The 25,231-nt window shown below is 37.6% G+C and overlaps 1 protein-coding gene across 4 annotated transcripts in view; it reads right to left on the minus strand.

The window, feature by feature from the left end:
- RBMS1 (RNA binding motif single stranded interacting protein 1) overlaps positions 1 to 25,231 on the minus strand; it is a 148,601-nt gene that overhangs the window by 12,434 nt on the left and 110,936 nt on the right. For 3 of the 4 annotated variants that reach the window (XM_039555493.1, XM_039555492.1, XM_039555495.1), the window contains exons 5-10: positions 16,539 to 16,696; positions 13,391 to 13,470; positions 4,692 to 4,807; positions 3,762 to 3,811; positions 3,578 to 3,671; positions 288 to 338 (exon numbers count right to left, since the gene is read on the minus strand). In XM_039555493.1, coding sequence (XP_039411427.1) covers positions 288 to 338; positions 3,578 to 3,671; positions 3,762 to 3,811; positions 4,692 to 4,807; positions 13,391 to 13,470; positions 16,539 to 16,696 — 549 coding nt within the window. The remainder of the gene's footprint in view (positions 1 to 287; positions 339 to 3,577; positions 3,672 to 3,761; positions 3,812 to 4,691; positions 4,808 to 13,390; positions 13,471 to 16,538; positions 16,697 to 25,231) is intronic. The other variant, XM_039555494.1, reaches the window with a different exon arrangement.

Raw genomic sequence — 25,231 nt, forward strand, 5'->3', positions numbered from 1 at the left:
AAAGTACTTTCCATTTACAGTAAAAAAATAAAACCAAAAAACCCAACACCACTAAGTTTCCTCTTGGAATTTTTCTCTAATGGTCCTCATCACACTGATACTCTGAAGATAGCTTTCTTTTTTTCCTAATAAAATGAGGTCCCAATTCAGGCTACTGTCTTTGTTTCACTTTTCATTTAGATCCATGGAAGTAATTGGGCAGGAATTGACATACTTCCTGTTGTTTGAAGTAAGTAAAGTGTTTATATAATAGATAAGCACAACAATGAAGAAGCATAAAAACTTACTGGGTGCTGCATTATATATGGTTGAGGCTGCATCCAAGAAGGACTCTGAACCTAGAACAAAATTGGTATTTTATTCTTCATTTTACACATTCTTGGAATACTCCAACTTAGATACAGTAATAATTTAAATCATGTTAACCTGCCTCCTCCCTTTTTTATTGACTTTGACTTTTTAATCCAATTAGTCACTCTGTGGAACAACATTGATTTCTATGAAAAATGTATTCATTGTAACCTGTAAATCAGAGACGAGATTTGGAGACCATATACCACATACACCTTTCAGAACAAAATACAGTGTTTTTAGTGCAGGTTTCAGAAACTTTATCAAATACAATGAAAGGGGTCAAATAAAGGAATGACAGATTTCTGCTATGTTGAAAAAGGAGGCTCCTTCTATCTCAGAAATGTCTTTGGGGAGAAGTAATTGGGATCTCAGAAGGTATAGCACCATCTGCTTTCTAGTGTGATCAGAATAAAATAAATTATTGCATTTTCACAACTGAAAAAGAAATATCAGGGATTCTGCTGTAATCTTGTTGTAGGAAAAATGATAAGATTTAGGAGAGCTGTTCTTTTGCAAGACATTGTGGTATGTTATTCCCAAAGCACAGGAAGAGGAGAAGGTTCTGATGAGAGTTCCTGCTCTTGCAACAAGCACATTTTCTCTCCAAAACCGGTGACCACCCAAATACTTCAGTGGCAGTAACTAACTTTGCATGACAAACTGAATTATAAAATGGGAAACTAATAGGTTATATTGTTATCCTGGTTAAAAAGAGCTGGTTGCAACAGCTCTTGGAAAAAGCATGCAAGAAATACAAAAGGTAAGGACGAAAACGTTTCCTCCCCACCTGCTGCAGGTGTTAGGGTAAGGCAGGAATCTGACCTGCACCACACACAGAACTGGCTCACTGCTGCCGGACATTCAAAGCCCTTTAAATGCCTCTACCATCATTTCCAGAGTCCTGTGAAGAGGACAGGTAAACACATAGCCTTGAAAAAAACCCAGGTGAGGTATTTTCTGGAAGATGGAAATATTTCTTCCCTCCTTTTGGTACTGACTTTCAAATCAGAGTTGTTGTTTTTTTCTTTTTCAGTCAGGAAAAAAGCAAACAGGAGTTCAAAAATGGAATGGAAAAGACTGGAACACTCCCTTTCCTCAGGCAAAATCTCAATGGCAAAACTACTGGTACAGCCTGACTAAAGCTTTGGCTAATCTCGCAGGATGATAGTAACTGGCTCGGTGCAGTCATTTGGGTACACAGGGGTTGCAGAAACAAACACTAGCCAAAACTTGATTAAATTTGTTTACCTGAATAAGAATAAATCTAGGAGCAGGTTATACCATGCCTCAAAGAAAAAAAATAATAACCTGTGCTTGTGTGATATGTTCTGTTGTGTAGAAGACAGAAAGCTGCAGGTTTCAGTGAGAAGGGTTCAGTAATGAAGATGTGACTAATACTCAAATTGTGAAACTCTTCTGGCCAAGAACCTCCTTCCTCCTCAATACAAATACTTCAATTTAATTTCAATTCCAATTACTGTGTCACTTAAAGCATAATGATATTAATAACTCCATCCACAATAATTTAAGCTCCATGCCATGTATATCATAATACTGGTAACTACATTTCTGGAAACATAACGGATTGTGGTCTGCCTATCTCAATAAGCCCAAAAAACAATACTGTATTGCTAAGCAGTATGTTTCCATGCCAACTTCCAATTTTTACCTGGATTCTGAATATCAGAGAGTCTTATATTGATAAATAATTTATATTTTAATACGGAATAGTAGATAATTTTGCTGAAATACTTTTCTGGCTAAGAACTTACTGTAATTTCTGAGGTAATGCAGTACCAAGCAGAATGATTCAGTATACTGAAAAATAGAGTCTAGCATTGTCTGCCAAGAGCAAACATCGTGTTGCATAAGTTACCTCAGAAATTAATATAAAAATAATCCAGCTGCCCTTCACACCAGAGAACGCTGCTTTAACTCCTACGCAGCACTTTGCTCGTGCAAAGTGGCATTAGATCTCCAGACTAATGCCAGACAATTCTTCCTCATCCTCCTCACTTGGAATTGAAGGTTACATGGAAATTTCTGCAAGAGTCAGCTGACAAAATGGCCCACAGTGTCTCTGTTAGCCTCCTGTCTCCCCCTTAGACACCCTTCCATATTCATTCACACACACAGGACGTTAGAAAGCTCAGCATGTCTCCCTCACTAGAAAATAAACAGCCTCTTCTCCTTCCCCGACATATAGAAGTAAGAACTTTCTAAATTTAATGAGTTTGAGTTATTTATGACCCGAGTCACTGCTATTTACTCCATCTATGTGTTAAACAGTAAAATGCCAAAATAGCTCATCATTTAGCGTAAACTGGCATAATTGGCAGGTCTTAAGCAGTAATTACAGAGCACATATCTGAGACTGCCATACTAGTTGTATTTAAAGCAAGTTGTTTGTAAACTGAAATGTATGATGCCCTAAAATTGAGGGTTCCTAAGAGATCTACATCAAAGTACTAAAAGTGTTCCATATAATTTCTCAACGTGTTGAATTGTATATCAATATCCCTTGTGATGACTCAAGATGGCACCTATCAAAATCCCTCTTCAGAAAGTTTTGGACTGGGCTCTAAAACCAAAAATGTCCACAATTTGTGTTTTAATTTACTGTTCTAAATAAAGTACCCTTTGGTTTAGAAATACTGTGCTAGGCTGTTAAATGCTTTACTCCTCATATAAAACCACTGAATTTGAATGCTGAGGTAATTTGAACTCTGAGCTCTGTTTTTCAAATTTCCTTCTCTAATTCTGTACCCTTCTTAGTACAATTACATAAGACATTATTGTTGGGCTTTCTGAAAAAAAACCAGAGAAAAGCTCAAAATGCATGGAAAAATATCTTTAAAAATGAATTTAATTAAATCAGTAAGGTTTTAGATAAAGAATCATTACTTTAGATATACTGCTGGCATTAAAAGAATTGACTGAGAGACAACAAAAAATCTCACATAAAATGCAGAAGTGGCTATAAATCCCTCAGCCATCAGCACAAGTTGGAGACTTGGTTTTGCAAGACACCAGGATCTCATTAAATCACTTTGCTTCCTGACACACACACTCTTAGGTTTTCAGGCTGTCACTTTCATGCTGTACAGCACAAGGAGGCCACTTCATTAAAATGAAACATTATTGGAGACCTTGTAAAACCAGATGTAACAATTGATAAATAAACATAATGAACCATTTCAGCTACCAAGTTCTAAATACAAACCTGGTATGTAGAAACCGGAGAAGCAATATATGGCGTAATAGATGTCTGAGTAATCATTCTGTTTGCTGTAATACTGTAGGGTGATGGATAAAATCTAGAAAATGCAGAAATATTTATTAAATGCCAGTTCTGTGCATCTTTCATAATGCAAACATTTTTTTTCTTAGTGTGCCATTCAACATACCCATTTTGTAAAGCAGCTGTGGTTGGATCATATGTGAGTGTCATTCCAGCCTTAAAAAAAAAAAAAGGTGTAAAACAGAGAGTTGACAAAATTAATTTTAATTGTAAATGATTTCTCTTATTCTTTCTTTCATTGTCTCATCTTTAACTGAAAATTTGTATTGAAATAATTTATTGCCATAACTCAAGGAAAGGTTAATTGACAGAAGTAATTATATAGTGAAGAGAATCACCGATATTGACTGTGAATACAAGTTTCCACGTTCCCATCACAAGGAACAAAATGCAATCTACTAAACACCTGGCTAAAAGAACATGTGTGTGTTTGAGATTCAGGGCATGCAGATGATTATGTTAGGGTGTTGCCTACAATATATGAACTATAAGAATGAATGGGGAGTGCAGTTTTTCAAGAAGGCACATTTGAATTTTCCTGTCTAATACAAATGAGGTGTCTAGGCTTGCTAACCACAGTAAGTCTGCAAAACTATTATCTCAAACATTAAAGATTAAAACAACTGTTGACTAAAAATAATAATGCTGCATGGCACTGGTATACTATTTTAATCTTGTGAAAGTGATGTGCATTTTAGTGTTGCATACCTCAAAGGATTATTTACTGCATGTAAGCACAGTTATGTTTCTGGTAGTTTAATAATAGGAGAAAGCTGAAGTTTATAATTTGACCAAGTTGAAGGAGATTTTATTGTCCACTTTAATGAGATAGGACTCAGCATTTCACATTTTGCTTTTTCTCCTCAGAAGAAAGACAGAGTTAAGTGTTTTTTTTATAGAGACACAAACTGTCAGGTAAGAGTTGCTTGCACATTTTTAATATGCCAAAGGCCCAAGCCAAGAAGTCTCAATGCCTATCATTTTCCTAAGTATTCATTATTGCACACCCACACTAAAGCTTGAAGGGAGGACTTACAAGTCTCACCTCGCCTTCTCTGTGCCATGCTCTTCCATTCTGTATGTATTTATTCTGATTCTGTCTCTTTTTCTGTCCTCCATCGGCAAACTTGCACAATAAAGGTTCTGCAGGAACTGAGAAGAAAGAAGAAAAATAAGTTGAAGTAGCACTCATACACAGGTGTTCAACTCTCCAAAGGAGGTATGGTTTTAAGTTATATTCCAAATATGACAGTTAAATAACACAGAGCTGTACTACAGCATTAACAACTGTTCTGCACGGCACAAGGACAGCTGCCACACACAAACAGAGCATCTGGAATGCCTTATATTTTTGATTTGTAAACTACTGCTGTAAAACCTGTTGGAAAGAAACATGGTCTGTATATCCTGAGTATGTGTGTCTTGGTCTGGGGATGAACAAGAACTGCCATCAGAATTCTGAGCTTTGCCTCTTTGGAAGTATATCTAAAGAAGGAGGAGAAAAAATCTGGCCAAAGGTCTATAACATATTCTCCCCACCCCTTGGAGGTTTCAGTAATGTCCCAAAACTTGAAAGTGTTTTACTCATTCAGAACAGGCAGAAGAGCTGGCACAGTACATCCACTCACTCCAGCTGGCAAGGGAGAGTGGGCACCTTTATCTCCTGACACCTTGCACTGAGAAAATGCCACAACTGTCAATTCCCATTTTATCTCTGCTCTATAAAGAACACCCAATGCAACCAGAAATTCTTTTAAGATTGTACTTTTCGGATTTTTGCATACTGCCATGAAACAGTATCACCACACTTTATTATTTTTTATTGTTACTGTTATTATTATTTTTCCTAATACAATCCTGACCATTATTTCTATTTTTAATGTCAGAATTGAAGCAATGGAAAGGTTTGCATAATATTCTTTCTTTCCCTGTTACCAGCTTCCATGTTTCCAAGTACCTATGGCTGAAGCACAGCTCTGCTGCATCACACCACACCCTCCCTAATCACAGGGTGGAATCACTGTTATGACTTGGATGTAAACGCTTCTCTGCCAATAATTCCTGGTGCATGAGCTGTCTAAGCTTTACCATGACACTCCTCCAGTCATTCTCTGTTTGGAAACATCTTCATGAGACATGGCTGGACCTGAAAACATGTAAGTTTCCAAATGCAGAGTAAACATGTGGGGTGGGAAGGCCACCTGCAAAAAAACAACCCCAAGAAAAATTTTCAACAAAATCTATTAATATAACCATGGCGAGTGCTGACGTCTCTTCACCCTGCCTGCATTTGCAAAAGATGATTGGTATTGAAAACCTCAGAGATGCTTAACCTTGCAAAGAGCTTGACTTTTAAAACTTTGGCACAAAATGAGCATTAATGGCCAAGTCATCCCTGGCTTTGGGTGTCACACCTAAAACACTAGCTCTGGTTCTACTGGAAAAATATCCACTTCCTAAATGACACACCTTTTGACAGCCTTCTCTATGAAAAAGGGAGACAGAACTGGTGGGTGGTTCCCTGTCTCATCTCCAGCACTGACCACACAGGTCAGAGACCTGCACCTCCCCTACCTGTTGCTGTTACACAGAGTCAGACTATAACATTAAACATGACAACCAAATTAATTTAAAACCTATTATCCTATAGAGAATAGTAATTAAAATCCTACAATCATAAAATAAACCAGGAAAAGGTTAGGCTAATGACACTGGAAAAATATAAGAGACTTATGGACGATGGAGTAAATGAACAAGGAAATAACAGAAACCCTAAAGTAGGAGACAAACTGGAAAATAGTGTCTTCCAAACCTTGCATTTCTGAGGGGATTTTTGGCATTCCCAGAACTGAGTTTTACTTTGGGGTCTTCTGTTACGTGAAGCAACTTCTGTTTCAACACATTTGGGGCAAAAAGGTACTATGTTAATATGCTGATGGATAATTTGATGTTGCTTTATAAAAGCTATATCCCAATAACCTTGGTCACAACACATAGCATTTTAGTCCACATACAGTTCTCTTGAAATAGGAGGAGGTAATCTCAGAATACGCTAGCCAGTATGGGTAAATTTGTCAGATTCTGGTCTGAAATTATTTTGATTGATTTTACACAGTGAGGAAAACAAAAATCCATTGGACAGTAAGAGAGGAAGTCCAAATACTGAAGTTAACTGCCTTAAATGAAAAAAAGCTCTTCCCCAATTTGAATATCTTTGGCCACTTATGCATTATTTCAAAAAATCTAGTTTTGTGGGGAGCATATGTGACTTCCAAAATATACACTATAAAATTTTGGATGAAGTCAAAAGAAACTGGCATGAGAACAGTACAGAAAGACATCAGAAAAACCCTAAAGGTTTCTAGCCCTGTCATTCTGTATTATAGCACTCACAGGTAGTAAATGCTTTATTTAAAGCTGCATTATGCTTTCATTAAAAATCCCTACAATGAATTGTAAAAGAATTTTCTGAAAGCATTATTTGTGCTTGCATTTCCCATCATTGTCTCAACATAAAGATCTTTTTAAAAAAAAATCAGAGCAAACCTGTCCAACTGTTTGAATAAAATGTTCATAAAACCCAATTTTAAGAATAAATCTGAAATTTTTGTTAGTAGATAACTGAAAACAGCTACATTTTAAATGATCTTTTGTGTTGCATTGTAAAAATACTCCGACAAATTTAAAGAAGAAGAAAAAATGAAAGAAGAATTATACACATGTACTGGATTTTGCATATGTAATATCCAAAACCTGCAGCAGTGAAGAAACCCAAACATTTAAAAAGCCATCAGTTAGTGATCTAACAGAAGTTAGTGCTCCATCTTACAGAACACAGATCCAGCCATGGGAACCCTTGTTTCTCTGACCTTCCACCTTCCCTTGCTCCTCACTGCACCCATGAAAGAGGCCAAATGCTGCGAATGCTCCAACTCACGTAAAAAAGCCCAGTGCAGACCATCTACTTAATAGCACCAGCTGCTGTGAGCAGGCTGCACAGCATTGGCCTTCCCTGATCCTGGTTCAAGATCTGAAAGCTGACAGTGGGGACTACTCCAGTTGAAAGCCCAACTGCAATTTTTGGCTGCTCTTCCATACACGTGACCCGAATAGCACCGTGTTCATTCCTGCAACAACACAACGACTGATGGTCATCAGAGGGAGGGTCACGAGAAGGAGATAAACCTTCTTGGGAGCCAAGTATGACCTACTGATCTCCCTCCCACCAGAGAATGAACATAGACCTTACTCTCTCCAAAATGAGATCTGAACTTTATTTCTCCAGCTTACCTTTTCTTATATTTTTCACAAATATGCAACATATTCTCTCTCTTGCACATAAGAGTGTGCATATAACAGATATATATTTGAACAAAAAGCTCCAACAAGTCCTACAGACCAGTTAAGCAATCTTTTGTAGTCCAGGAAGGAAGGGAGAGTCATTTTTATTGTTTAATTGCTGGGAACTATGCAAGCCCAGTGATGAAGCAGATCATTAATCATTCAGTGACTTGCCTGTATGCACAAAACCAAGGCAGTGTACAAATATTCAGAGCTGCATTCACAGCTGAGAGGTGCCTGATGTAAAAGGCTATGACTTAGAGTGGAATTCAGCTTTTCAGCTAGGACCCTATGTTTAACATGCCCATGCTTCTGACAAACAATGAAAACCAACACTGCCAATGGTTTGCAGATGCCTGTTGAGCTGCAGCTATGTAACCATGAGCTTTCCTGGCCTTCAACAGCAGGTCATGGCTTTAAAACTTGGGTGTGGAAAGTGCTGATCATCTCGTCCTGCCCTGAATCACCCTCCTCTAGGGCTAATGTTTTTAAAGAAGAGAGATGTGAATGCAATATTAGTCCAGAGAGTAAAGTCTTCCTTGTAGACACTTTGTGTGCATCTGCACATTAGAATTCAGTTTGTCTTTGTTCAGTGTCTATCCAGATAGCTACCAGGTGATACCATATATGCAAGAACAAAACTGATGTCCTTTGTTTTACTTTGTGTTTATACCCTTGACTTTACATGGCTAATTTTATCAACTTTTCAATAAACCCTGCTTTCAGTTACTAAAAAATACAAGAGAGTTGAAAAATACTATTCTTTTAGTCAGTTTTCAATTAAACTGCATCTTTTAGAGACTTTCATTACTTATTTTCTAGTGCAAAGCATATGTGACTTAATGAATTCTGACATTAAAACATCACTTTAATGACAGAGCAAGCCTGTACAGCTAGAAACTTTTGCCAAAGGCTGTGGGAACTAAAAAAGAAATTGTGCAACCTAAGATTAGGGTAGCTTTGTATCTTTAAGGAGAAGTTAAATATTATACTCTTCACCATCCTAGTCTTCACTTAAACATAATGCTCAGGATTACACTGTTTTAATAATTTATACAAAGTTTAATAATTTGTCACAGAAGGATATTTTGAGAGGTTTTAAGAAGCATTTTTCTTTTCTATTCCTATGTTGCTTCTTAAAACTTAAGCAGCAATTGCAAATTATGAATTTTAAAGCAGTTAAACCCTCTAATTCACGGATTTCACAAAACACTCAGAGTTAATGATCTTTGTGGGTCCCTTCCAAGTCCAAATCTTAAGTGAATGGCCCATACAGGGATCAAACCTACAATGCTGGTGCCTTAGCTAATCTCAGGGTCTTGATCTAAGCAATGAAATTTTTGCCCCTCTGCCTTCAATGTGACAACCAGGAGTGACACTGGCACTGGCAGCCCTTGACACCCTGTAGCAGCAGTTTTCAGGCTGTGGTTCATGTCTATTTTCTAAAGGACCTGTGAAAGATAATGGAAAGAAAAGTGAATTTATGGTCAAGCAGCTTAAATTCACTAGAGATGTTCAGTGCTGGATACTTTGTAAAGGTAAGAAACTAGAAAACCCTTGAATATGACTGACAGAAGGCAGCTACGTCAGGGCTCCATTTTCACTCCTACCTGCACTAGAGAGATGTCCATGACCAGGTAATTTCAAACAGTAGGGTCTATCATTCCTGGTGGACCTCTTCCTATCCTAGTCAAGAACACAGGCAGGAGCAGGGCTCTCTCACACTCAATTTCCTCCCTAAAACAGTACTGGAGTGACCAATATCTTTATCCTAAGTGGGAAGAGAGGGGTGGGTCATGGATAATTTTTGATTTTTGCATCATCACCATAACCAGCCATTCCCGAAGCAAAAATGCTCTCTACCTTACACACATGAAACCAAAATCACCTTAGTTCTTTTTCAGTAAAAGAAATATTAAATAATCCATAAAGCCTATAGAACAGGCATAAAACTTCTGCAACTTTTAAACTTCTGTATTCTCATTTTAAATAAAAGAGAGACAAACAGTCAAACTTACACATACCTTACACATTCTGTAGCACAGTTGCTTTAGGTAGTTATTTACATAACTATTCTCATGTATCATCACACAGCTACATGCTACTGTGACTGGGAGGAGACGCCTTTCAAGATTTTGCCCACAAGATCATTTCTACAATCACTACGGATCCAACACAAGACTAAAAGACAGTGAGCGTTGAGTATCATCTTCAGGGGAGGAAGGCTAAGTATGCTGCTGCTCTGCTCTCACTGCTCCTCTGCTGCACCCTGGCTCTTTATACCAGTCTGGTCTGTGTCCTCCAACGCACGTCATGACACATACATTTCACAGGAGAATAGAAAAGCTTTAAATATTACATTCTTAACTGAAAGCAATAGTTCTTTAAGGAGAAAAGTGAAACTAAATGCAAAAGTTACTTTAAAATTAGAGCAATCATATAATAAACATTCAGTTGAGAAGATCATTAAGTAAAAAAATTAGAGTTCTGAGTTTGGTTTTTGGTGACAAAATGGAAAGAAAGTCATAGTCCATAAAACACAACCAACTATTACAATAACCTACATTAAAAAAAAGGACAAACCCCAGCAACAAATGGTGAAACTAATGCATCACTTCTAGGAGTTTCAGGATTATACCAACTTGCAGGGCATTTCAAATTGCTCTCTGAGCTAACCTTTCTTCTTCTATACCAAAGATAAACAAGGACACACTAAATATTGAATATATTTCATTAAGCTAAATAAAGCCTGAATAGCCAGTTACATCTGGGTTTAACCTGCTCAGCATCATCAATGCCCAGTCACTCACCTAACTCTAGAGTTGACACTTTTGTGACCATCCTGTGTTAATCCCCAGCCTTCTCAGATTCTTAGAGGTTTTTTTGTTCCATCCTCTCATGCTCCAGGGGAGGTTTCACCTATGCTTTCTATAACTGTTTGACCCATTCTTCCATTTAAACCCAAACTTAGTTAAAATAACAAAGCTGCATTATGAAAGTGTGTTTTTGTTGAACAAATGTTCTTCCTCCCACACCTATTTCAATACAGGCCCATCTCTCCTACCCTCTTCATCCTGATAACAGTGTTTTTAGAGCCAGCTCCCTTTGCTGATTTTAGCCAAGTTTCTAGGACACAATGTTTTAATTTAAACATAGTTCCAGTTCTACGATTTTGTTTTGCATGTGTTTGAACTTGATCCTTTATAATCCCAATGGTTGCTAATCTATTTCAAAGCAGTTTCCTAATCTTTGTTTGTTCAAGAGCTTTCCCACTACCATCCAGTTTTCTCTGTGCAGGTAGTCCAAAATCACAGTTGCCTCATGGCTGCGCCACTTTTTGGCAGACTGCAGTATGGTATTATGCATAAATTGAATTCTCTAATAAGACTGCACTATTGGACAGGTGGCTTGCTATGCAGTATGGAACTCCAGGAAGAATGTGAACTCCATAAAAACCTTTGCAAGGAGCTGTGAAACTTCACAGAACCAGCATGGAAATAGAGGCTGTACCCTATACAACAAAATTGAGAGTCTTTAAAAACGAAGGTTCTCACAAGTCCCTTATGCACCTGATTATTCATCTCTTTTTCAGTATCATGGAAGGTGAGACCCCATCTCACTTAACTGACTTCCAGACATTTGGAGTTATCTATTTCTGAGTGACTGATCTAGACACCCTTTGTTACCACAAGGAGAGTCTCTGGAGGTGTGTTTTTCTTTACCTGTTCTAGACAGAGAGCCTGGACAACTACTTTGCAAAGTAAGCATTAGGAGTTCAAGCCTGTGAGGTGGATTACATCTTGAGACCCCTCTTTAGTTTCCACTTTCAGACAATGGACAAATTTCTTGTCCCTAATTCATCACATTTTTATGTTAATTGTTTCCTTCATACTGCAGAAATTGTTTCTACAATTCCATGCAGCAACTTTTTATTTCTGCCTGGTTGAACCTCCTCATGTAAGGGTGCTACTCCAGCTTCAGCAATGGCCCACCAGAGACAGAGCATGATTAGCAATGACATGCTTGATGGCTCATTCATTGATAAAGGAGAATGCAAGTGAAAATAAAAATTAACAGACTAAAAAGCACTAATAGGAGCTTCTGTTACAGTATTTTAGTGTCATTACTGCCTGTTGATACACAGACAGGCTGTAACATTTTTACTAAATGTAATGAAGTCAAAATAATACTATAACTAAAGTAACAAATGCAACAGTGCACTTAAATTTACCAAAACTTCGTAACAAAGTTTTAACTAAATAATAATCTCAGCAATTAATCCCAATGCAAAGGGCCTGCAAAAGCAAGGCTAGGGAAGTCAAAATACTGCATTAGATTAGTTTTGCTGAAGGGAGTGGTTTCCTGTACTCTGAAGCATTTTCCATCCTTACAGCAGCACAGACTGCCTCAAACTGGAGCAATCTTTCAGGGATGAGGCATGTTTGGAGTTTTACTAAACAAGCTGCATTCTTGTCTGCCTGCCGAGGGCTACTTTCCTCCTCCTTGGTGACAGGGTCTGGCTGCAGAGAACATTTCACCAGTGGGATAAAGGCAGCTTCAGCAACCACATCAACACTGTAATTTGTAAAATTCCCACTTGGGATTCTCAATAAAATGCCTACTGAAAGCTGCCTGGAATGTCAGGCACGTATTCTTTCCTTATTGTCCTCTTTACTTTCTATTTTACTCAGCAGCTCTGAATTTCCTCTCCTCATTCTTCAGTGTTCATGGAATATACATTTTGTCTCTTAGAAACAGTGCTGACAAAGCAGACAAACTGATGAGGAACTTGGTGTGACAACAAAATTGTACTAAGCCTTCTCTGAATTTTGCCTTGCACAATATTTCTAGAAGCAGCATTCTACGCTGATCTCCTTCCATTTTCTTGAAGGACTTCAAAGCCTACACTGACTTGAGAGTCGCAGCTCCCCAGTGAACGATTGTGCCAGGCACTGCTGCAGATTCCTTTTTTTTCTAAGCAAATATTTTTTTTTAATACTTCAAAAAAATCATCAACAGATGACAAAACCAGCCAATTTTTGCCTCTGAAAAAAACCCTGTCCATGGACAATCAGCCAAATTCTGTTCTCGTACTGCTATTTGTTTCCTCACTTCAACTGGGATTATGTGGGATGTAAATTTGTACATAGCTGGCATCTTAGCTGCTTGTTTCTCTTCTAGGAGAGAACACTACTAGATTCCTAGAAAAGGTTTACAACAGAAAAGCCATATAGTGTGTTCCAAGCAAGCATTACAGTCATCCAAAAAGACACAGTTTAATTTTAATAAGCCTGCCTCTAAACGAGAAGCCAGATACAACAATCAGTGTAACAGGCTTCCACCATGCAAGCAATAACCTATTCATACATCTTGTAAGAAATATATGCAACATACCAGAAACTCCTGCTGGTGTCTTTATGAATTTTCCATTAAAATGAGCAATCACTGCTTCACATTTTTCTGTTGACTCCATCCTAAGAAAATAAAGAATAATTTACATAAATTAAACACTCAACCAGATTCCCATGTTTGTGATTTTTTTTAAAGCGTATTTCTTGCTTTTTCTCTCTTCACTGCTGTGGCTTGCTTTCCCATGTGTAAACAATGGAGAAGATGTTTTCTAAGAACATATAACTTCAGAAAGGTAAAGCCAAACTCAATTAAAATTTTATGTGCTCTGAGACCAAACTCAGTGCCAAACTGAAAATAATACTCTTATTTACTCAGAAATTATACTGTAGCTGTCCAAGCTGGATAAAGTACCTCTGTTGTCTTGAAAGAAGCAGAAGGACTGACTCACTATCACTCATAACTGAATCCTTAGTGCCCATGCTGCACACAGCAAAGGTTAACGCCACTTTTCAGAGAGGATTCAGAACTGTCTGCAGTTTAAGAGTAATAAACTCAAATATAAACCTGCCTGACTGCATGACCCAAACTGACCTGGCAACTTTTAGCTTATACACATCATCTCCACTAAATGATGCACCTGGCTCTTATTTAATTGTCTCCAAGTTCAAAACAGGAGCCAATACCAGCACAGCTGTGATGGCTAGTGAGAATGTATCCAAAATCTTGAACAGGTTTGTGCACTCATGCTGTCAGATCTAGACTTAACAGACTGGGCAGACAGCTGGAGAGGTCCTGCTGGCCTGGGAGTGGCTCTGGAGGCTGTGGCTACACCCTCATGTTGCACTCTGGATGTGTCAGCCCCAACTGCCAGCTTGGACTCAGCTGCAGTGAACAACTGAGATGTGCAAGTACAACAAAATTGTACAGATAATTTCTTTTCATTTGTTCATTAAGTTCTGTAATTCATACCTACAAATTAGGCCAATGGCCTCAGCAGCAAAGAACTGGGACTAAAAATTAGTAAGTCTTGGCATCTTTTTAATTATGATAGCCTTTCTGCACAGGCTGACAAAATACAATCATAGACAACAACCAAAATCACCAAAATACCACACTGAACAAGAGGTTTTTCTAAGGATTCAAAAAATATCTCTTAGAGAATATTCAGAAGTTCTGGATTGTTGAATCAGGATGAAAGAAATCGAATTTTTTTTTTGTCTCACATGAAACAAACAATATAATTTAGTTTCAGACTCAAGTCTGGACTTGATAAAATACATTACTCCCTATTAAACTAATAAAAGTCTCCCAAAGGCAAGAAATTAAAATATTTATTTAATGTCTACAGGTTTCTTGGAAAATTTTAACTTTAATTAATATTTATCCAAAAATTTTCCAATACAAGAAAAAAATGTTCACCTTGCAGCAGGAAAGAAGTTCTAATTAGATACAGGAGCAATATTTATCCTATAACTTACGTATACCATACGCATGTATATAAATAAAGATTTATATAAAAATAACTTCACCCGTATATATAACACATAAAATGCATAACAGAGAAACTATTGAGGAAGTACTTTAAAACTATCTATTTTAATGTTTTCAATACAAGTGAGGTTTTGGATACCCACAAGTCTTTTGGACTTTTGCATATGATTCTAGAACACTTCCAGCTATATTAGAAAAAATATATCCTCTCATATTTCCTACCATAACACTGATTCAAGGTAGAGGTGGTAAACAAGTTTAGGGAGAAGAGACTGAATGAATTCAAAATGCCTACTGAATTTTAGAGTGGGTGTTACTGGATTCTACCCTTCACAGTACCAAAAAGTGAAAGCTACATATAAAACACAGCTATATGAATGAAATTAAAATGTCCAATTAATTTTACCCAAAAAATATGACAAACACTTGTTGATTTTTTTAAAGGGGACAGGAAGAAATTTTAGCAAAGCCCAAACCTGCTGGTTTTCCACTCTTAAATAATGAATATTGTTCAATTATTTCTAAATTTGTTCCTTTGTTATACCTTCTTGAAACTGGACAGTGTGACAAGCATATAAAGTTGGGCGTCAGGGCACTTATGGGGGAGAGATTTAAAAAAAGAGAAAAGTAGAAATCACAGTGCTATGAAATACCCCCTGGCCAACTCACAGGAAAACCAACCCCTAAACCTTTTGGCCTCATCAGGAGATAAATTTGCTCAGTTCTTTTCTGTGCACTAATTTTAGATTCTGCTATTTGTTCAAATACAGAGCTATTTTAATATTGGCTGAACATCTGAATTACTGAAATTTCACTTCACAGAGATTTTTCACCATATTTTGAGAATCCCAATTCTTTGCTCAAAGCATGCTCTTATTTTTGATAATAGAAACCTTCAATTTAAAGCCTCTAAATTTTGATTGTTATATTAGGTTTAAAACAGGACTTAGATAAATAAAAGCAGCACAGAAAAGACTTTGATGAAGAGATCCCAGAAAAAATAACTGCATTAACTGAGAAAAAGTGGACTCATATGGACAGAATATTTGGGAGGTATCCACTAATTTATGGAAAATACTCGTTCTGTTGATTGGGGTGAGATATTTGACTTAGCACACAAATATTTTAGGATGAGATCTACTGTAAGTGAATAAAAATATTTTCTTTCCCAGTTGACATCATGTTAATGAGCCTGAAAATTCAAAGGGCTGATGTTCAAAGGGCAATGATGAGTTCATTTTCTCCAAGGAACTAATGAAGAAAAACAAAAAAAAAAAAGGAGTGGGGGTGGGGAAGAAGGTTCTTCCTTCTGGTCTGCTGACTTGGATTCAAACTTCAAAAGCCAGAAAAGTCACAGGACAAGTCTCTGTGAAGCATCATGTAACTCTTGCTTACTGGTTCAGGGATAGAGGAGAAAGGAGAAGTACAGAAAAGAGAAGGAAGTGGTTTAGAGCGAATTCTTATTCTAGATAATTGTTCAGTAAGAGCAATGCATTTAAATTTAGCCACCTAAGCAAGATGAGACACAGCTTTACCAAAGGAAGAATTAACAAAACCCTGCTGGATAACTCCATCTCAATCTCCCTTCTCTTTACCAACTTTATAATTTTCATTAATTTCTGCCTTTTCCACCTATTCTTGCCTTTTCAATCAAAACAAAGGAAAAAGGCTGCCAGCATGGCTAACACCACCGAAGTACCTTGCAAAGCCAACACCACGGCTTGTCCCACTCGAGTCCCGCAGTATCCTTGTAGAGATAACCTGCCCAAAGGGCTTCAGCATGTTCTCAAGCTCCTGCTCATCCATTGAAAGAGGCAGATTGGAAATGTATAAGTTAGTTGGGTCTTGCTCTTGTTGCTGAAAGAGAATTAAAACCAATTGTTACTGTTGTTGCCACTAACATTTTGAATTTAAAACGAACAATTACATATGACTTTTGGTGCAGATTTTTACTTCTCAGGCCCCTTTGTAAAGGCTGCTCTTTCTAGTATTAGTGACCTCCATCTTCTGCCACTGCCTGCAGCATTCCTGAGAAAGTTCCCCTTCTCCTATTACTGCTGACACCAACATTTTTAAGTGGAGATAAAGGTGAATAATTGACCAGTTTATAGTCCATGTTAAAACTCCACGTTTCAAATTTTTCTGAAAGGAAAAAAAAAGTAAAGATGAGATAAAGGAAAGAAATTAGCAGACAAGAAATGCAAGAGTGGTGGAAAGCACTAAGAAAACCAGATGCAAATTAAGAGAAAAGATTGGGATGACAACTGGAAAATAATATGAGGAAAAAATGAGAAAATGCATTTAAGAGTCTGCACATTGCCATAATAATACCAAAAGAATAGGGTGACACAGGAATGAGTGGGACACTGTTGTCTCCTCCCAGATATGAACATTTTTGACTTTTCACCAAACTTTTACATGATGCATTCAGACAATACAAAAGTCTTCCAAAAACTTTCTCTAGAAACAGACAAAATGAGAGAGGAGGGCAGCCAGGAGATGAGCAATTAGGAAGGAGACAAATGTAGTCACATCTTTGCCATTCTCCTGATCTTAGGCTACTCACTACTTTGTGTGATCTCTGTACATGACACGAAATGACACCTCAGAGAAACCTTTTTGTTGAAATTGGTGATTTTCAGTGTTTGTCTACAGATTTCCCAGCTGTGGTTAGGGAGCATCTCTTTCATGCTGGTGATTGTTGGCCATGCTCTGTACTGAAACACATTTTTAACCTACACAGATTGACATGACTTGGCCCTTAAAGTTGTCTGAAACTTTGATGTCATCATTGTGACTCTGGTATAAATGGAAGTCTCTGCAGGATGCCCACATTCAGTAGAATTTTTCTGGCATCAGTAGTGATATGATCTGAAACATACACAATTTTCATAGAATCACAGAATGGGTAAGGTTGGAAAGGACCATGTCTGGTCATCCTAGATCACATTGCACAGGATTGTGTTCAGACACTTCTTGGGTATCTCCAGTGAGGGATACTCCACAGTTTCTCAGGGCAATCTGTTCCAGTGCCCAGTCACTGCACAGTAAAGAAGCTCATATTCATTTGCAGGTAGAACTCCCTGTGCATCAGTTTCTGCCCATTGTCCCAACATATTTATTGGTCCCAACATATTTGATGGCATAGTCCACAATACATTCTCCTTCTGTACAAGAGGGCTAACTGGCTTGCAGGGAAGTTTGAATCAAACCAGACAACAAAAACAAAACCGTACAAAACCACAGCACTTTCCTCCTGCCATTAAAGCATTTCTTAAAGTGATTATACTGTATGGATGGTGATATCTTTTCATGCAGATCAGGCATCAATCTGTTCTTAAACCACCCTCATATTAATAATATCTCAGTACTTTTACTAGCATGTTGCATAGTTTTATATCTTGCTATCTTGGATATCACCTTTCAGTTTGGGTTAGTTTTCCCTAGGAGGGGGGGAAAAAAAAAAGAGTGTTGGGGCTTGGGGGGAGGTCACATCTTTGAGGCAGAGAAAGGAATTATCCTGTTACAAAAACTAACAAGAATTAAAAATTGGGAAGCAAATTCTAGGCTGAGAAACATTTACTTATTTGCATTTTTACCCCAAGCCTCACATTCAGTTCAAAAGAGCTAATGTTCTGAAGTTTTCCACAAGGGTTTTTTAAGAAATTTGAATAAAAGACCTGTAGGAGAGAAATGTTCTTCCATTACACCCTCCTGATGTGCATGCCTCTGCCACTGGTATGACTGTAATTCCTAGCCACACCAAAATCCCACACACCTTACAAAACAGACTTTTCCAGCTCCCAAGCGTGTTGCCCTCACTGGCCCCTTTATGGTCCATTACAAATGGCATCTGATTACTGTGCACAATTTTTTTCTTTTGTTACCTAGTGGAGATATCCCCCTTCCAAAATAATACTGAATCTATACAGTACACAGACAAGTTTGGGGTGCAAATGATCTTGTCTTAGGATACCTGACTTCTTTTTCATATTAGAAACATCAACAGAAAGAAAAGAGAAGAAAATGGATTCACTGTGAGGCCAGAGCTGACATTAATATTATTTGCTGGGCAGTATTACAGTAGTTACATCTTGACATTCAGTTCAAATTTCCTCAGGCAGGAATGTGAGATGAAGAACAGCTTTCACAGTTTTAGAACTGATTTGTTACTTAGATAGCATTAGGCCATTTTGTTTTGCACCTTGAGATATGTAGGGTTAACTTCCTTTTGCAATGAGTTCTATTAGCAAAAGCTTTATAGGAGGTTTCAGGCATAGGCATTACAAAATTGCACTTGTAGCCATAGCAAGATCTTCTGAAATTCCAATTAATATTTGAAAGGAAAAGTTTTGAATGTTTTATTTATTATTATAGGCTGTAAAATACATTGCAGGCAAATATCCTAAAACTTCCCTAAATAATCTAAAACAGTGTATCAGCTGGAAAGTCAGAATCTTTGCATATTTCTATTTAATTTCCTAATGTTTTTATTCTAGAATAACAGGAAGTATTAATTATATTATAAAAGTATTCTCATTAAAAATTCTAACACTTGAGAAGATAAAAAAGGCACCATTTTGTTCACAGTAGTAAAAGTGTAATTTACATGGAAAAAAAAAATTACATTCAGAATCACCCAACAGAGAAGGAAATTCAGTCAAGTGCAGAAAGTCAGAGAAACATTTCAGGTAACTGGGTAGAGCACACTCCCCTTTTCTTGGGCTCCTATTGCAGCCCAGGGGCTACCAGATTCCCACATTATCCTGGCACTGAAGTCAGGATGAGACCATAAGTTTCCTTGCCAAAAGGGGCACAGGGGCCTGCTGCCAGTCACTGCACATGCTGGGCATTAGATTCCTGTATTTATCCACCTACCAGAGAAAACTTCATGCCATAAAATCATGTAACACTATTGTTAGGGAAGGCAATACTCCACTTTGGAAGAATATTAGCAACTTCACCACTAACTCACATTGCAAAGCACTTGGGAAAAAAGAGAAAAAAGAAGTGCATCTGAGGAAACTGTTCTAAGGAAATTGTTTTCTCTGAACAGAAAGCATTTTGTGATGGAAAAATTTTACTTGTGGCCCATGAAACAATCTGTATTTTGCATTATTAATTGTTGGGTTTTGGTCATGTACATGGTGAATGGCTGACTGGAAAGGACTTACTTCTGCTTTCCTGACCCTTTCTCCACATCAGTCTAGCACTGCCTGAATACTCGCAGGGATTCAGTTACTTCTGATCTGATCCTTTGATGGAACACACAGACCACAGCAGACAAAGGGGAGTTTGAAGGCACTTCTACACACGTCCATAGCTAGAACTGGCAAAGATAGCAGGCACAGGAGGGAAACAAAAAGCAAAAAAGCTGCCAACAGATGAGGATGTCTCACTGAAATCCTGGAATACAAGTTGAAATTTCTTCCATCTGTAATTCTTCCAGCAAAATAGTTGAAATGCCAACAAACACATTCCATAGTGCATTGAGGTGGTATCTGCACTGCAGGTGCAAACCCACGGCCACCCTGGGGAGCAGCAGCAGTTCAGCAATAAGGATAAATCACAGAACCACAGAATATCTCAAGCTGGAAGGGATCCATAAAGATCACCAAGTCCAACTAGGTCTGGACAGATTAATTTAATCCACTTCTTCACTTTTCAGGAAAAGAAAGAGATTGCCATTGGTTCTCAAAAGGGCTCATTTACAACACTCATTTGCAACCTCTATTACTGTTGGAGTAGACGCAAAGTGAGACTGAACTTTTTCCAGACCGTATTTGAAATTCTATATGGTTTGACAGTGGAAAATTTCTACCAATTAATGTGTGAAACACCTCCTCTCTTCCTCTGCATAACTTTCACCATGCAGCTTCTGTCATGTCCACAAGACTATGACACCTTGAAACAGCTGTCTGGGTATGTTTTGGGAGCTCATAAGCAGCAAGTTAGTTCCTTCCCCTTAGAACATGCTGGATTTCCAAGCTGACTTCCAAATAGCAGCCACAACTAGGACTCTCCTTCCATCTCTGTGCTATCTTACACAAAAGGCACTGTACAAACAGATGTTTGCCATTATACAAGATTTTGGCATGGAAAATGGTTACAGGTTAACAGATAAAATTCAGAAAGTTAGGAGAAAGACAAACTATTTAACTCATCCCTCTGTCTCTCTGGCAAGCAGGAGTTTAATACCTTGAGTTATGTGACTTTCTTCCTTACCAAAACGTGTCTCACCATAGCTTAATTCACAGGGTTATTACTATTCTGTCTCAGAAGAGAAAACAATTCCTTTGATACCTGAGTTTTTAATTCCTCTTCTGGAATTAAGAAAAAAAAAAAAGTGAAACCAGCAAAAATACCTTCTAACATAGCTCAAACCTTGCCTATACACTGTAATCATTCTAAGTGATTTAAAGGCAGGTGTTTCTTCCTCTGCTTAAAACCCATGAAATGGTATAAGCCACTTTCACCTTATATACCTTAAATCTCTTGAAATTATTTGCACTATTTTATGGAAATGATCAAAAGTCAGTGGGAAGTTCCCTAATTTTGGGCAGTAAGCCTCCATTAACATATCAACAACTGAATATAATGGTGTTTTTTTAAGTCTACACAATTTAGGAAAACAGCTTAATTTGAGTGTCTTCATATCTCCTGCAGGGTTCTCCTCAGTTAACAGAACCTTCAGCAGATCCTGAAAGATGCTGAAATTGCTCAGCATCTTCAGATTATGGGCAATGTCAGGGAATTCATAGGCTTCTCAGTAATATCCATATTACTGAGGAAACTAGCAAGTCTTGTTTTTAGCAATGCAAGTCGTCAAGTTTCTATCAGTCTTTTCTCACCAAACACCTTTAGCTGTGTCTCCAGAAGTTCTCTACCAGAATGTAAAAATAGAAAGATGCAGAGCAGAGCTCTTGCAGAGTAACAGGCTGCTTTTTCCCAAAGAGCTCTTACAGCACTCACACGATAAGCTGACTCTAAGACATGGCATTTCTTATAAAAGTGATGGGAATGATCAACTGTTAGTATTTATTTCTGTGGAAAGAGGTGATCAGGCTTCCTACATAATGTGAAGTGCTCTATCATCATCTGAAAGAAATTAACAAAAACCTCCCTGTGCGTGAGGAATTGTTCCTAAATTGAGAGCAAGAAACTTGGCAAAATGCTAAGACATCTGTTTTCTGTTGCTCTGTGTAAGGTCAGAGTGAATAGATAGCCATTCAGAAACATGTGACTAGGCACTGCTCACAGCATGGAAGATCCTCTGGCTGATAGGGAAGGAATTAAATACTTGTCTGCCTTCATATAGATACTACTTCATAATTTACAATTGGCCAGTGTCTCACTGAAATATGTCTGTTTTAGCCACAGTTTTAACACTGTCTGACCACAGAATGTTAACAACACAATTCAGGGAAAAATCACTACCATAATCTTCACTTGTTCTCTAGAACTGCATATGATTAATCCACTAAACATTTAAATTTATTTTTACAGGCACATCTGTATTAAGAAGAGGAATTTAACTACAATAAGCATAGTGATCAATCTGACTATGGCTGCATGACTACATTCCTTTTTTATTCCTCAACGATTTTGCTTTCCCTTTGCCAGAAGGGCACAAAGGTACTCCCTGGGAGCACTGAATGAGCTTGCCACCGTTCATAAGAAGGCACCAGACCCTTGTCAGAACAAGCCACAGTACTACTTAGCAACTGAGGTAAGACTTTCGTGAGTTGAAGCTCTTTACTCAAGAGAAGTGGTTGTTAACTGTATTTAATGCACTTGCAGTTCCTGAAGTGATAGTCATTTGCCTCCCAGGTAAGCAAAATTTGGCTTACCTTCAATTTATCTTATAATGACTTTTAAGAACTTTTATGAATATAAGGAGAAAAAATTATTGTATTTATTTAAAATCTGCTAAAGTAGGATTCAATACTATTACCTACAAAAAGTAGTACAAACTAGGCAAAAAGAAAACTTTTCTTACAAGACAGTTGCTAAAAACTGCTGTAGAAATCTGCTTGAGTTAGCTCCAGTTTGCCTGTCATCTGTTCTTTGGCATTCAGAAGCCCAGATGCAGAATAAAAAAATTGCAACCTGCCTACCTTCTCCAGTTAGACTAAGTGCACTAGCTACCATGGTAACCTAAACTATTTTTCTTACTTTGCTCTGTAGAAATGAAAATTGATTTAATTCTCCAGAAGGTTGTCACAGTGTAGACAAGTACTAAGAGCAATACATTACTGAACCTCAAAAAAGTTAGCCGTTTCTCATTTTTGCTAACCCAAAACCATGTTCTTATCAGCAACATAAAGGAAGAGCTGCCTTCAATACATTATACTTAATAGCTGTGGAAAAGCCTTGATTTCTGTTACACAGATGAGGACAAGCAGCTAAGCAGCTTTTCCCTCCCTAAGTTCACACTTTATATAGTGTGACAATTCATCTTTTCCAAATACACTTGGAAAAAAGTCACCAAGAGTAAGTTTAAAGTACAAAAACTTAGGAAAGAAAGATAAAGCTACCTGCATGTGGAGAGTACATCCCACTTCTGCCTTTGTAACCAGGAGTAAAAAGTATAAAGATTGCAAATTCGGATCATCTCTGCACTCCAGAGGATCAACATCAACTCAGACAATGGGCTCATATTCAACACAAGTGAAAACCCACCCCCATGTAACAAGTTTCAGAATTTGTTCTGATGCTTTGAGGGCCTGTAGACCACTCCAGAAAACACAAATTGTATCTTAAGAATGGTGGAAGTCAATATGTGATGAGAGAACATCCTTTACATTGTTAGCACATTGTTATGCTGACACAATTCAAATAAGAAACAATTTTTAAGACAGCCCTAATTTTTTTCACAAGCTTAAAATATTTGAAAGTATTTAGTGGTATGTTAATATGACAGCCAATACAAATAAGCAGGACCACACTTCATTGTGTCAGCGGAAGTGAAGACTTTAAGGAGGAGGAAATTGTAACATTATGAATCTGAAGTCCTAAGTCCTAAAAATGTGCAGCTCTGGGGAAATCTTCGAATGGATAAACAGTGAGCCTTCCCACAAAAATGCACATTAGTACATAGAACAGCATTCCTTAGCTCAAATGAACAAGTCTCACTGACCACAGAAATCTTCCATGTCCATGGACTACTTTCAGGGCTTCTATTGTAAGTAGTATATGTTTTCTTAAGGTAACCTTATGCTTCCAAAGGAAAAAAAAAATTAGGAAAACACAAACTGGAAAATAACAAATATCAATAGTTTAAGTTACAAATTATCTTGACTATCTTACAGCAAAGCTGTACATACAGAAGAACTAAAAATCTCAGAGAGAATAGGAGACATGAGAAGACAAGGTCTTCAACAACAAAGTCTGGAGAATCAGGGTCATTGAGTCCATCGCAGCTGTGTTGCACTTGGATGGCCAAATCATTTTAAAGAGAGGACACCACACTAATTTTAAACACATGGTTGAAGTTCAGTTGTGAGAATGTACTTTAATCCTTCTTGTGATGCCTAAAGTACATTGCAAGCTCTTTGCAAAAAGTGGTAATTCCTTATGTAGATCAGTTTCAGTAGATATACGCCTTTCACTATTATCTCAGAAATCTATCAACCTACCAGGAGATGGACAGCCTGGTTGTGCAAATGTCACTGCCATGACAGGAAAGGGAGTTGTTTAACACTCAGTGAAGTCTGAGCTGACTGTTGTTCTAGCTGGCTTGTGCACTTCTACATTGCTGTCAGTATAATACAGATATTCTCTTGCTGACTTTATCTGAGCTACAGACACAATGATTCTCTTCCTGTTTCAAGTTTGCCAGACAGAAAGATGAGAAGAACTGTGGGTTTTACTAACCATTCTTCTTTAGTAGCTCTTTTTTACCTTTTACATTTACACATTAGTTTACATCCAGAAAATAAGAATTAAAGTCAACTTTCAACCTGAAACAGTTGCTTCAGTAGCTACAGGTGAATTCAGTTAATACCATTTGATGGGACAGAACTTGGTGTAAGCAGTGACTTGAATGTTTTATGTAACCTCAAGGTCAAAAGCCTACGAGAATTTAGGTGTCTGATATGTCCATAGCATTTACACCTCACCATTTCTAAAACATCCTTACAGAGTCTCACTATTTTAAATCTTCATTCAAAACACCAAGACATAGTTGATTTTCTGTGTGCATCTATCTCCCTATACACAAAGTCACTTTCTGTCTGCTCTGAATAATGCAGAAACTTGGAGTTATCTCCCTTTTACCTGTGGGGTGGTGGGAAGTGAAGAGGGCTCTCAGAAGAATCACTCTGACAGCAACCATGACTTTTTTTACAAACAAAATGGTCAGAGCTTTTCAACTTCTCCAGCAACAGTGAT

The sequence above is a fragment of the Corvus cornix genome, chromosome 7 (assembly GCF_000738735.6).
Source record: "Corvus cornix cornix isolate S_Up_H32 chromosome 7, ASM73873v5, whole genome shotgun sequence".
In the NCBI taxonomy this organism is placed as follows: domain Eukaryota; kingdom Metazoa; phylum Chordata; class Aves; order Passeriformes; family Corvidae; genus Corvus; species Corvus cornix.